At 36.0% G+C, this 15474-nt stretch overlaps 2 protein-coding genes across 4 annotated transcripts in view; both read right to left on the bottom strand.

Moving 5' to 3' along the window:
- Window positions 1–15474, bottom strand: part of LOC116164530 (dentin sialophosphoprotein) — a 59970-nt gene that overhangs the window by 11369 nt on the left and 33127 nt on the right. The window contains exon 1 of one of the 3 annotated variants that reach the window (XM_031478724.1): window positions 12348–12481. The exons of the other annotated variants lie outside the window; for them this stretch is intronic. The gene's annotated coding sequence lies outside the window, so the exon portion shown is untranslated. Of the gene's footprint in view, window positions 1–12347; window positions 12482–15474 lie in introns of those variants that run through there. 3 annotated transcript variants of the gene reach the window in all.
- LOC116164037 lies at window positions 2482–3459 on the bottom strand. Its single transcript, XM_031478164.1, has one exon. It carries the CDS (start codon window positions 3352–3354, stop codon window positions 2482–2484), a length of 873 nt encoding a protein of 290 aa, XP_031334024.1. The 5' UTR covers window positions 3355–3459.

Genomic DNA, 15474 nt, shown 5'->3' with positions numbered 1-15474 from the left:
AAACTCTGCGATTAAGACATGAAACAGATACATACCCTAAATTACACGCGTCTGTGAAAGTTTCAAACACAAGATAGGCATAAGTCAAAATGTTTTGAGTTACAGCCTGTTGTGATAGCACTACATAAATGCTTGTTACTCTTGGTAATACTACCGTTTACCGTCGATGAATTTTTATTCGTGTGTAAGGAGGAAGAGAAAATCTGTGCGAAGAGAACTTTGCAAAAGACCTCGCAGGAATTGGGTTTATCTGAAATGGAATCTGGTACTCAGGTTTAAAAAAACTTTCACAACCTGCTTGTGGCGAATCGTTGGAATCGGGGACAAACCTAGCGGGTGAAACCTATTCTCAGCGAATCAAGATGTGCGGAGGAAGAATTCTTGCATTCTTTAATTTTGGAGAGGTTATAAACAGGATAACTGAACCAAATTAAGTCGGTTAAGGAGGAACAATATACGAGTATGTCTAGTAATATTCCTATATTGTTAGATACAGGAGACATTGTTAAATGTCAATTTTTTTGGTACCTAATGAGAACGGCACCTCCAGGTTTTTTAAAAATAAAAAATTGAAGTACCTAAATTTATTGAAACGTGGAAACGTCACACTTCAAAATGGAGGGTTGATTTCAAGTCTTTTAAAGAAACATAGGTTTATGGCAACAACAGATATTATGGACGTGTCCCATCTATGAAGATTCTAGAAAATTCTTATGACTTGTTTCTCTATTAGTCGAGGCGCAAAATGGGACGAAGCTGAAGAGGTGACGCAGCGTGAGTCGCGGTGACTTTCGTCAGGAGAAAACTGCGACTGCGGTTACCACGAAAATCGGACAGTTTTCACTTTGCAGTAGGTCCCGCCGCAGTACAAAAATGACAGCCTGCTTTGTAGCGATTAATGTTTGAGTAAACTATAATAGATTACAATAATGAATAAGCTTTTATTCAATGCCAATAACAATATTATGTAGGGGAGGATCAATCTGAAATGTAAGATCATAAGGAATAATAAATAAAGTAAAAAATGTAGTTTAATCTAATAAGAAAACAACAAGAACTGTTCTAACCACCATTATCTTTACATAATCAACAATCAAACTTTACCTAGCTCCATATAAGGATCTAGTAAATATGACAACACTGTTCAACTCTGATAAACAAGGAAAACAATAGGCCCCTAAGTATAACTGGTTTCTTACTGCCCGAGGCCAAATATCCTTCAATATTTGTGGTAATAACCACTTTGCAGTGTATGCAACACACCTTACACCAATTTCAGGTTTTCCTATGTAGTTATACTTCTTTAAGGTGCTTATTCAATGGCCTAACCAAATGTAAGTAAAATGCATTATTTGTTTCGTGGAAGAGAGACAATTTAAATTAATTTAAACTTTTATCTGTTTTTTCCTTTTTCGTTGATTTTGCAGATATTTCAGTTAAAGGATCGCTCACTTCTTACCCGATGAGTGGCAACAAAAATTGCAAGATTTTATAAGGGTATGTTTAAGACACGTTGTAACAGGTGGCCGCATTGCCATTTCAAACATTTAGTTTTGAATTTGTATTTTGTTAAACGTAGTGTTCGTGCACGACCTAATTTTCATACAATTCTGTCATTTACTTTATTTTAAATTTAACTTTACGCGTGCTCAAAACATAACTGTTTCAAACAAAGTGACATGCGCACAATAGGGTTTTATAAAGCATAGATAAAAAGGCCAATCGTAATCTTCTTACATAAAATTATTAACGTATACATACTACTTCCTTACGGCTTTGAATATAAAAAGCTTACAGTCCACGTTTATTTTGTTTTCTTATGTGAAGATATAGGGCAATTTACACATATACTGCTTCATATCGAACATAAACAAAAGTATGTTTGGCGATAACCGACGATAACAAATATCGTGTTGGAGAAAGTGAACGGGGTTGCCACTACCTCTTCGAATGTAATGCTGCATCCACACGCATTTTAAATTTTTTCATATGTATAAGTTAGGAATTTTGTTCGAACCAGTGGCGAAGCTGTGGCCGTACCCTTACGGGCACTACAACACCCAGTTAGTCCCCCCCTCCTCCCCATAACCTCCTCAATCCAAAAAATCCATCACATTGTTTGGCATATGCCGCGGCTCAACGTAATAGCTACAGGGTGGGGCACGGGAAACTCCCACATTTCAAAAGGTTGTTAAAAAAAAACTAATCGAGATAATGAAACAAGAATTTATTTATCAAAAAGATTACCTCATGTAGTTTTTTCAAACTACGTTTTAAAAATAATATCGTCTAAATGATGGCCTTGCCGGGCAATACAGATATTGAGCCTTTCGTGGAAGTTTCGCATGACTTTCTCAAGTGTGGTGGAGGTTATCTGGGCGATTTCTCCCTCGATTGCGGTTTTGAGGTCTTCCAGGGTCCTTGGACGATGTTTGAAAACCTCGGCCTTGAGGTAACCCCATAGATAAAAATCACAAGGGCTTAAATCGGGGGAGCGCGGGGCCACTGAATGGGCTCATGCAAGGAGACCACCTGCCCGGGGAACATCTCCTGGAGAATAGCGCGTGAACGACGGGCTGTGTGTGCTGTAGCACCATCTTGTTGGAACCAGAAGCTCTCACGTTCATGTTCCTCACCGAATTCTTCGATTTTTGGCCTCAAAAAATTCTCAAGCATGTCACAGTACCGATCAGAGTTCACAGTAATCGTGACACCACCCTCCTCAAAAAAATAAGGCCCAATGATGCCTACAGACGACAGTGCACACCAAACTGTGACCTTGGGGCTGTGAAGGGGTCTTTGGTGAAGCTCTCGAGGGTTCTCAGCTGCCCAATAACGGCAGTTTTGCTTATTCACACACCCTGACAGATGAAAATGAGCTTCATCGCTAGTCCACAAAACCGCAGTGGGAGGCACTTGTTGAAGGATCGCCTCACAACATTCCACACGTCGCCCCCAGTCTGTTGGGGACAATTCCTGGGCAACCATGATCTTGTAGGGGTGCAAATTGAGGTCAGTATGCAAAATCCGCCTCACTGTTCTCGCCGAAATCTGAAGAGCAGAAGCATGTTTTCTCGCAGAACGCGTAGGACTCTGTTCGATCGACGCCCTCACTCGAGCAATGTTTTCAGGGGTTCTAACGGTGACAGCTGGGCCTTTCTTCTTTGAATTTAGCGCAGATCCTGTTGCTCTAAACTTTTGCACCCAAGACAAAATTGTTTTCCGGTCGGGAACACTAGCAGACGACGACAAACTGTACCTTGTACGGAATGCCCTCAAAGTAGCAGTTACAGATTCACCATTTTTGAAAAAAGTCTCGATAATGAACGCACGCTGCTCACCTGACCACGGCATGGTAACGACTGAAAACTACATCACTCACCGCTCCGAACGAGACCTACCCCACTCCTCTACAACCGCCCATATCCCAACAGCAGTTTTTTTTAATGTGGGAAGTTCCCGTGCCCCACCCTGTACAAGAGGTGGAGATGCACCCCAGTTAGTTCCTACCAGGGACACATCCCCACGACAGTTGACTAAATTCTGGGAGAAGCAGCTACGTCAGGGATAAGTCAAAGTATCAAGTATCAAGTAATTTTAATATTCCTGAAGGAATTGAATCCACACAAAGGATTTTTCGTTATTTTATTTAATTGATTGGAAGATTGCCGGGGGTAAATCAAAAATCAATTGTCATATTGAAATTAAAACGCCAGGTTTAAACAGAAAACAACAAATTCTGGTTTTACCCTACTTTTCAAATATTAATCTATGTGCGATATTTACTCTTCAAGTTTATATTTCTAATAACCAATTTCCTACAAAAAAATGTGTATTTACAGTGCACAAGCCCTCAGTGTATGGGTTAGAAACACTTTATATGTAGGAGTAGAGTCGATATTACATGTTACAAGTTACAGAGCATTAGACACGCTGGTACTTCTGCGATCTTTAGGGATGGTGAAGAAAGATGCATTTATAGTAATCAAGTATGTATGTAACAGATTTGAAATTAATAGAAATTTGTCAATAAAATAAAATTGATCGATTATAGAATATTCTCTTTTTCGTGAATTATCTTTTTACATACGCGGTTAAACTATCAACGGGTAGTTGTAGTCCCTAGCCGCATCAACTAGAACAGATGGGGTTAATATTGATTACATTACGAAGTCGTCCGGTTGGAGTAAAGATTCGGTTGCTTCTGCCAACCTTTACGATTTACCCATTTCGGAATGTGATGTTTTGCCAAATCAGTCTTAAAACTGTAACTTTTACTGTTTGTCTAAAGTTGCAGTCTTTGTTTAAGATTAAGATTATTTTTGCCAGGCGTAACTTTTATGTCATTGTTTTTAAATGTCTTTACTTTGAACATCTATAATGTTGAACTTTAGGTATGTCGAAATACAATTACTAGATTAAACGAATTTCCCTGGTCAAGTCGAGGGTCAAGTTCGAATGTTAATTTATAATTGTATGAGACATCAATGCTCTCAGGTTCAATCCCTTCCATTTTTTTCAAGAAGATTTTAGTTTGCAGCTTTTCAAAATGAATTTGTTGATGACCACGTAGGGATGAATCTGCACTTTTTAGTGCATTTTCCAACTCATGTTAGAAGGCGCTATTATGGCTTCTTTTTCCGGCCGTCCGTTCGTCCATCTGAGACCTTAACCGTACGCGACATCCAAGAAAGGCGGTCGAGAATTATAGCAATGTATCGAACCATTGTTACTGTTCAATAAACGCCCATTGTAAATTGTATAGTGTTTAATTAAGGGGTGTACACTACCCCTCATCCTTTACATCGTTTTTCTCTATCAATCTACAGGCTTAACTACTTCTACAGTTTTCAAGATATTCAGTTCGTTCTTTTTGCATTCGGCAGCTAATAGCTATGGCACCTTAACCAAGAAAAATTATGACGATTAATCTGCGCATGCGCAGACTGCGCAATGTCAATTTTCTTATTTATGGAGATATTTCTTTGAAATGTCGACCACAGATGCTTCTAGTAAAATCAAGCGTATTCCATATTGTCATAATGTGCGCATACTTTAAACATCAGTTGTGTGCATGTCGCGTGTGCAGACTGCGCAATCCTAAGTTTCTTATTTATAAGAATATTTATAACATAACTTATTTTCCTTTGCACATACAAATAGTCTGTTGTATGACCTTTCGAGAAGTACTGATCAATGCATGGAAAATGCGCTAAAGTTCCTTAAGGCGAAAACCTTTTTTTATTTTTATTGTTTGTAACTTACTTTGAATGCATGAATTCGCTCTCCTAAGACGGGTGTTACAATCTTGAGAGCATTCTTTCAATTCGCTACCATATTGATGTTTAAGGAATGTAAAACTGTTTACGATAAGTTCTATTACATGTACATCATGTTTTCTGCATTTCTTCTTTTTTTCTATATCTTTTTCATCCATTTTTTTCCTCTTCCCCCCACCGCCCAGTGTTTCTCTCCTTCTATCCCTTGCCCCTTCTGCTGCCTTACATCCTCATATCAGAGGGTCATTTCTTTTCTTCTTTTTTTCACTTCTCCTTTCTTCTCTCTTCGTTTCCGTATCTAAACTTCGCTATCATTTGCCACATTTCGTTGCATCTGGTATCTGACGTGCTTAAATTTTCTTACTTTCTCTACTCTACTCTACTCTACTCTACTCGCCCTTTTTTTTCCTCCCCCCTTTCCAAATCTCATCACTTTCGATTTTTTGACATTTAATTCAATTCCCTTTTTTCCCAGTATCTCCCCATTCTTTTTATCATTTCCTTCGTCTGTTTTTTCCTGTGTTGCCGTTATGACTGTCGTCAGCGTATGCCAATTACCACATCTTCCTTCTTCCCACTACATTCCATTCTTCCGGTAGTCCTCCTCCTTTCCATATCTTGCTTATTAGATTCCTCAGTTTCTATCAGTACAGTATCTATGACAAAAATTCATGCCTCCTATCTTATTTCATCCCTCTCTACCGCTTTTCCTTTCTTAAGTCCCGATTATTGCTGTTCAATCTCCCCTTTTGCTATCTCGTCTCCTTCCACTTCCTACCCTCCATCTTCTTCTGTCAGCTTTTCTTTCACCTGATTTATTTGTAGTACTTTTCTTCCAGTCCTCTATTTGTATTTCTTTCCCACTTAAGATGTTTTTGCCTTTTTCTCTTGTGGCAACACATCTTTACATCTGAAATAAAAATACGCTACGCTCTGTATACACCAATTTTGCTACGTTTTCGATTTTGACCGCTCTGCGCAGATGCCAAAAACCATATGATTTTCACAACGAAACTTGGAAATCAGTTAACGGTATTGGAATGCGAGAGGTTTTGTTTCCTGCTCGTCTCGCCCGGATCGCAGCTTTTGCTTCTTAGCAATACGAGAAAGGGGTCCTCTAATTTAACCTTTCTTCTACTACTTAATGTGATTTGCTTATGTAATAATAGACCTAGATGAATACTCACTACTGGCATTCTCACATGTACTTTTCATTTTAAATGATAGTAACCGAGGCTAGAATAGAATCACGCCATTTTGATGTTTTTCATGTACAGGGTGAGTCAACGATTGCGCGGAGTAACTTAATGCCTTGAAGATAAGATTTTTCGATAGAGTGCTTTTGTATTATGATATGGTTGAATATTCTCCACATTTTAAAGTATTTGGAATTATACAGGGTGCGCCCACAAAGTAGGGCGCCCAAAATTGGGCATTTGCAAGCGTCAGTATATGGTCAAAATCATTACTTAAATTTCGATTCCAGGTTTTATATCTCTTATCCTGAGTTAAGTAAAAGTCAAAAAAATACATCTGCTATAAAACATTAAAAATAGCTTACAGGGTGTTTTTTTTCTAGATCCAAAGTTACAAAACCTCATATTAAAAATCTCACTTTTTTTTAATGGAACATCTTGTATATTTTTCTGTCATCCTTTAGCTCCTCCAAAAACCTTCAACTTTTGATAATAATAATGTCCTATACCTATCTCTGATAGTTTTCGAAATATCTTGGTTTTCCTGGTTTTTAAATTCTAATCTTAAATAAGTTATATGTAATTTACATAATAGTGAGATGGCCATGCAAAAAAAGGCAATTTTTATCTGCCTTGTTCAAAGCTAAAATATATTTATTAATTCATTTTTCGAATAATTCCTTTCAGTCTATAAAAACTGGAGAATAAATTTCATAGTAAAAACATAAACAAATATCTTGGTTTTTCTACTTTTTATATTTTAATCTGAAATAAGTTCTAATTTACATAATAACGAGGTGAATATGACAAAAAAAGGAACTATTATCACTGACTGGATGACGTTAGGAGTTAAATTAAATTTGCTTTGCAGTCAAATGTTTTTACTTATTCTCCAGTTTTTGGACTTAAGATAAATTGTTTGAAAAATACAGTACGCAATTTTAAAAGGGGCGGTGTAGCGAACATCCCAGAAATCTCGATAGACAGCCAGGCGCCAAAAAAAAGATCTTCGACGATAAGGAACGAACGTGGATGTGAAGCAATCCTTCCGGGAAAAATGACAGTTCCAACATCGATGCGTTCTTGTGAGTGATAAATATTTTAATTACTGTTATAAATTAATGCATTTTACGAGTGTTGTAAATTAATTGTAAATAAATAAAAGACGTTAATAAATTTACGTTACGTTATGTTGTTGAATAGGCACTATTTCAATAAGATCTTAGGTTCTGAAACGATCAACTCATTTTAAATTAGTTATAGTATCACTTTCCGTATGGTAATTAATAATCTCGATAGGTAGCATATCAGCAACGTCTCTCAAAGTTTTATGATGATCGAATAACCGATATAAAGATATCTAAGAAACGTACAGGCATTTATTCCCATCCCTCTTGCGTGCTACACAAGTTAACTTATTTTTTGCTTTATAAATACACAAAACGGATCCATAGGGAGCGAAACCGTTTCCTCCGTAAAGTCATATCATTCATCAATACTTTGCCCTCGGGGAAAAATTTCTTCTATGTATATAGAACCACATCGATGCGAAAAGAAAACGGCTCATTTTTCAAGGGACCGAAATTGCTTATGCACATCCCCTACGTTATAAATCATTATAAATTATTCAATCTATTTCTGCGATCGTCGTGATTTCGATTTCCACTTTAAATACCGCAGGGCACCTAATTGAAACGAGATAAGGTCATAATATAATTTCGGGCATGTTAGGGCTCTTGGGTGCTCGATTAAAATTCATTTCGTAGAAGTCGAATTCAACAGTTTCTCGACCCTTTGCATAGAAATGAATTTATTTAGTAAACGTAACGTATTGTAATGTTAAAATTTAATTTATATTTATTCAAATAATGCTTAAATAAATAATTACGCAAAAATATTACTTTTTATTAAAGGTGTGTTTGCGATCTCTTGAATTAATAATTACACTCAATTTTAGTGACGGATTTTTAATGCATGGATTGAAAAACTACTGCGTTATTTTTTGTCAGAAAATAGATCACCAGAATCTAAAGTAGTTGATCATGTGTCTTCTTAAATCAACGTCTCTTAAATATGATAATATCTAGTGATGACATAAAAACTATATGGTATGTGGGTAACAAATATTATTAGCGGACAACGAATTAGGTTTGATTTTCTCAAATCTATAACATTCCTAAACCGTCCGTCCTAGACAACACCATGCTCAAAAGCTTTAATAAACAACGCCACTTTAATGCCAGATAGCTACACTTTGCATAAACCGTTTTTTCCTGTAATTAGCTTAAAAACACACTCAAGAACTATAACTTTTCGGAAAATAGAATGTGAAGAAGGCTGCTTGATATATTCGCAAAATTTGAACTTATTATGTCAACAAAGGCCACATCTTTTCTCCTTATATGTCTAAACGACGCTTATCCCAACTTTAAACCGATTGAAATTATGCAGACGTGCTCTGTTGGTGGGGTAAGCCACTATAAGACATATTCCATACTAGAAAATTGCAGCGGAATTTCTGAAACAGAAGGTTTTTGCAACCAGTCTAGTGTTCGAAATTAAACAAAACCGCGACGTCTTCAAGTCCTTGGGATTAAGGTAAAAAATTGTTTCGTAAAACGATCGATTTCATAACCTTTCAGCTAAGATGGAATACATAAGTTTTTGGATAAAAATGCACCTCCTGCGGGATCCCTACAGCGCCTACAGCGTGTCACGTATCGATTCGGAACACTGTGTAGCATTATTTTTAGGATAAAATTGAATGTTGTAGTAGATTTAGAGCAGAGTATTACCATTGCATAAGTACCTATTCATAAAATTATTTATTTACAATTAATTAAGAATAAATTTATAACAGAATAATATTTACACTCACATATACACAATTATAACAGCGCTAAGTATTTATTACTTCGGCGTTGAAATTGGAACTGTCCTGAAACGCAATTGGATTTGATTATACAGGGTGACAATTTGAAAACTTACCACCCCCCATATCTTAGTAAATAAACGAGATATTTAAAAAAATCAAAATCCGTTTCGGTAACTCGGAGGGGGAATCAAAATGACATAGTTGGCGACGCACCCCCTCACACCCCCTGCGCCCTAGCCACCCCAACTTTTAAATCTTAAATAGTAACCCCCCATGTGTGATACGTCGTTGGAAAGCTCTGAAAAAATGCTTTCCAACCATACCAAATAGCATTACATTTAGGTTAGTAATTATCGTGCAAATTAAAAAATCAACTAATATGATACATTTTCTAAAGTTGGCCTTTATTTCAATAAATGTTCAAAATGTTTTCCGTTATTGGTAAGACAGTATTACTATGCGATCAAAAATGAGTTGCTGTCGAGTCGCCCTTTGTAATTTTTGTTTACATGGAAAATCGTATTTAACTTGAACTTCCAAAGCCGACTCGACAGCAACTCATTTTTGATCGCCAGTTATAATCTATTCTCAAACTCGTGCTGAACCTTTTCAAATGTTGATTTTGCAATATTTCGAGATTCTTGAATTATTCCCTGTCTTAGTTGGTCTATGTTCGCCGGTTGCGTTATAAATACGACAGATTTCAAATGTATCATATTAGTTAATTTTTTGATTTGCACGATAATTACTAACCTAAATGTAATGCCATTTGGTATGGTTGGAAAGCATTTTTTCAGAGCTTTCCAACGACGTATCACACATGGGGGGTCACTATTTAAGATTTAAAAGTTGGGGTGGCTGGGGCGCAGGGGGTTGGAGGGGGTGCGTCGCCAACTATGTCATTGTGATTCCCCCTCCGAATTACCGAAACGGATTTTGATTTTTTTAAATATCTCGTTTATTTACTAAGATATGGGGGGTGGTAAGTTTTCAAATTGTCACCCTGTATAGTAAAGGTTACGTGTTGACGTTTTTCACACAATTAATTACTCATTTGTTTATTAATGACGCACCGCAGGTACGAAACTAAAGCTTTAAAAAATGTATTAAATTCAAATAGGTAAGTATATACAATACTATTTAAGATATAATTCTTGGTATGAAAAGATAAAGTTTGAATTATGGCTTAATGGCTGTTTTCTTAAAATATTCAACATGATTAACAATGGTTTGAAAAGATAAAATTTGGTAAAAGTGCAATTATGCGGGACACCGTCATTTATCATATTTATACAGGGTCCTGCAACAGTGTGTCAGTCGTATGATCTATCATACCTTGTAAGAAATATGAAAAAACTGTTTGTGCAAATATCAACTATAGATGGTTGCCCATCTATAGAAATTATTTTTGAATGACCAGGATGTGTCATTTTTACGGTGTCAATTCGCATTTGATTTTTTTAAAATAGAACACTGTTTATTTTTAGCTGATTCGATATCATTGTTTAACCTCTGCATAGAAACCTATTCACTATTTGGTTTTTTGTCAATGTTGCCAAATTATTAATTTTTTTCCTAATAATTTTGTATAAGCCACCCGCACTTTAATAAATCGTAGCGACCTTGATTTTAAAGTTAAGAAACACATTTAATCTTGATCCATAATGTGAATCTGAATAAAAGGAAACACTTTAGTAAGTTGAATTTAGTAATACAGGGTGTTCCAAAAAAATAGTAAAATTTCCATATCCATATAACTATTTATACATTAATGAATTACAACCAAAGAATGTCAGATAGTAAACAAATGCCATACATTAATTATTTGCTGCAAATGTACTTCCTATTTCGTAGTAAAATAAGATTATTTAAAAATACTAGTTCATCTTTTTCGAAATTCGCATTTTTAATTAATCTTATTTTGCTACGAAATAGGGAGTACACTTGTACAATTGTAGCAGATAATTTATTTGTGACACTTGCCACACAAACACCAACAAACGACCAACAAATGATTAAAATAAAAATATTCTGAACTTTCCAAAAATGGGGGGCTAACTATACGTTCAAATTTTGAAATTTGAATGGTTAAATAACGATCAACTAACAAACGTTGTAATTAACAAAGACCAACAAACGACTAATAAACGATTGAAATAATAATATTCTGAAAATTCAAAAAGTGGGGGGGGGGGCTAACTATACGCTCAAATTTTGAAATTTGAATACATAATTAAATAACGGTCAACCAACAAACGTCAAAATGTAACTAACAAACACCAACAAACGACCAACAAACGATTGAAATAGAAATATTCTGAAAATTACAAAAGTGGGGGGGGGGGCAACTATACGCTCAAATTTTGAAATTTGAATAATTAAATAACGGTCAACCAACAAACGTCAAAATGTAACTAACAAACACCAACAAACGACCAACAAACGATTGAAATAGAAATATTCTGAAAATTACAAAAGTGGGGGGGGGGGCAACTATACGCTCAAATTTTGAAATTTGAATAATTAAATAACGGTCAACCAACAAACGTCAAAATGTAACTATCAAACGACTAACAAACGCGCATAAAAGTATTTTGAAAATTCAAAAAGTGGAGGGCTAACTTGCACCGGTTTGTGCCACTTACGTGTTGACGTTTTCTTCGGAATTCATTTCTCGTTTGCTTTTTAATAAGTAGTTTATTAATGAACCAACGCGGGTACCAAAACGAAGCTTAGAAAAAGTGTCTTAAGCTGCGTACTGACTTGAGGACGAACGCGTATGAGGGAAGCTGAGGCGGTATTGAATACCGCGTGGATATTAAACACGTAACCACATGACTACAGGTTCTTTGAAGGACCGACGACAGTTTTTTCCTCATACGGCCTCATTCGCGTTCGTCCTCAAGTCAGTACGCAGCTTTACATTCAAATAGGTAAGTATATACTATTTCAGAGATAATTCTTGGTGTTAATTGACAGTTTTCGTAAAGTACTTACTCCGAAATTTTTCTAGTTTTATTAATGTGGAATGGAATCCCTTCAGTGGACAGTGGCGTGTAGACTGTAGGTGAACCCTAAGGTGCTGGCATATAACTTAAACTCGTGTGTACCCAAGTGGTTGCGAGTCTTTTGAAACCTCTGAAACAGAACACGTCATAATTCCCGGATGACTAATCTTTCATGGCGCCTCAATGAATGCGTATCGGGATTTGTGGAATATGCGCTACAATATCTTACTTCATTGACTAATCAGGGTCTGTACTAGTGATTTCAGATATAGGTAGGTAAATATAAAGCAATGAAAATAAAATGAATATTAAAATCGCTTTCGTACAAGATGTCATACGACCCTCTTCTTAATTTACAATTGGAGGGAGTGTTAGAGAGGAGTAATATTTTCATACCATACAAAAATCGATTTGTTCCCGGCCTTTTCTTCCTTGTACACAATAGCGCTAAAATATAACCGTATCCTTGGCCGCTCGGTATAGACATATTTCTGTATAGGCACTGAATAATTTATTCAATGGTATAGGCCAGTCTCCTCTTTCGATAATTTTGCTTCAACTAAATGTATTTCAGATCTTATCTACAGGATTCACTCACAAAGTATATAAAAAATAATCGGCATACTAAATATGTTGTCTAAATACGTTGGGATAATCGTGTGACTCAGGAGTACAATACCGGCACGTATTGAGAGATGAGATTGCCCTCCAATAACTTAAAATTACGATTGCACCTACATTATTGGTACCTATTGGGAATATTAAACGTAAAGTTGAAAGGTAATAAGATCCACAATATAAATTTCCGGAAGTATTTTGAAGTGAACAAATATCTTGGAAACTCACCAAAAATTCAACATACCGACAAGCAAACATGATGATAATACTGCAATGCACATTTCTTGCAGTGCCGAGGAAACTATTATTGCACCATTTGTTCCTTTTCCCTCATACCACATTAAATCACACACCATACAAACCTACCTATAACGATTAGAAAAACGTTTCGTCTACCTATCGATGAATTTTCTAAACTTTCACACGTCACATAAAGTTTTTCAGTTACATAACTATTTGATGGTTTGACAAAGTTAGACGAAGAACTTTGTTTTCCATTTTATGTCCGAAACTTTAAGAACATTACGAAGTGGAGAACAAACTTAATTTAGCTTTATAAAAGAAACTAAGTGCCTACTTGCCAAAGTACATAAGTAATGTCTCAATCTTAATGTTGTTTCCCTCGACTTAATTATACAGCCGTTTAATGATGTGCTTCAGTTAGCTTAATTAGTACTGTTTAGCAGATAAAAAGGGTGGTAGGTGCACAGATTAGGTACTTGTGGATGAAGTCGTTTCGGTTGGCGAGCTTCATTAAAATTCAAAGCGTTACGTTGTTTTATAAATGGGGTGTAGTATTGAGCGTATGCGCATAAAATGGAGTTAAGGGGGTAAAGAACCAAATAGCTATTTAACGTGACATGTGAAATAGTAAATTAGAATTAAGCACCGTCGAAGAATTTCGGTAAAACGTTGGGGCGCTATAGTTGACGAAATGTCGGAAAAGGTGAATAATTAATTTATGAAAGTTGTGTGGACTCGCACGTTTCGTCAATTTACAGCCGGTGGGGTGGAGGGTGTTAAATGTATTATTGTATAATTCGATATAACTTAATTTTCGTCGGTGAATGCTCATTCCCCGAAAATATGCGACAAAATGGTACGGTACTGCTGAACTTGAGCATCGAAGCTATACAAGGATAAAATTCAGTTAACTTTATGATAAGCTCCCGGCTCCGGAAATAAAACTGCGATCCTTCTCCGCCGCATATTACTTCTTTTATACAAAAGTTACAATAAGTGAATGACCTCTGAAATTGTTCTGTATTCGTTTGACAACATAATCTATACTTTATTCTTCCAAAACCTGTAAAGCAAAAAATTGGGTATGTATCTTGGATTGAAAGGAGATTATAGTTGATTTAATAACTGGAACCAGCTAACCGTCTGAGCACGAAAGGAATAGTTATTGCAAATACCAAACAAGTAATTTAGAGAAATGCGAGAATGATGACTTTTATGGGAACTTTTTAATGCTATCAGTCATTTATGATCACCCCTCATAACGAAAAGAAACTAAGTTCAACATTCAAGACATTTAACTACACACAACTAAATAAAACGTTTAAACAAACATTTGTAAAATAACCTAAAAATTGTCTTAACTAAACAATTAGAAATTACACTTTCTCTTTTTTCTTGTATGTAATAAAAAAATTAAAAAAAAACAACAAGCAAGACGCTATTAATCTCAATTTGATAACATTAATCTGCCTCAATGGGAGGATTCCACGGATGCGAGTGATTTCCGGAATAGGACAGTGCCAATGTTGAACGAAAGTCAACGTTTCGTCCACTTTCGTAAGGGGCTTTATGCTTCATCAGGACAAGAAATCTGTATCATACTGTAACTTTGCCAATGGCCATTAGTAGCAGAGGCCCGTTATTAATGAATGAAATTTTATAAAAATCCACCCAAATTAAATTTAATGGTCACGAAGCACCACAGACGAAAGCGTTAAATAAAGATGAAATCACAAACCGAAACAGGTATCATGATAAAAAACGACAAAATAAAAAACAAACATCAATTGAGGTTTTGTTCTATGTGGCCACCGTTTTTTTCAACACATAATGGCATGCATTAACTCCGGTGCGTTAACTCCGGTGGTAGTCGCCTCTCGAATTCCTACTCCATTTCATCAAAAGCTCTTCTCACCCGAACTTCCAGTCCTTCACGAGAAACAACTGGTATAACTTTGATTTTTATAAGACCCCACACATAAAAGTCCAGTGGCATATAGACATATAGGCATCATGGGTAGAATGAGCCGGCGCTCCGTTAAGTTGAAACCCGTAGTTTTCACCACGTAATGTTTCCAAGGATGGTACAATGACATCTAGTAACGCGTTTATTTCAAGGCCTCTTAAGAAAATTATGCATATAATAACGTCACAATTCTAGAAAATCTTAAATAAAACGAAAACCATAGATAACAGATAGATATAGGGAATGTAATAATTGATCGATGTAGAATTTTTTACGACATTTGAAGTAC

This window comes from Photinus pyralis, unplaced genomic scaffold, assembly GCF_008802855.1.
Source record: "Photinus pyralis isolate 1611_PpyrPB1 unplaced genomic scaffold, Ppyr1.3 Ppyr1.4_LG2, whole genome shotgun sequence".
NCBI classification, from domain to species: Eukaryota; Metazoa; Arthropoda; class Insecta; order Coleoptera; family Lampyridae; genus Photinus; species Photinus pyralis.
Note: the sequence above shows the minus strand (reverse complement) of the source record. Positions and strands in the feature narration are given on the sequence as shown.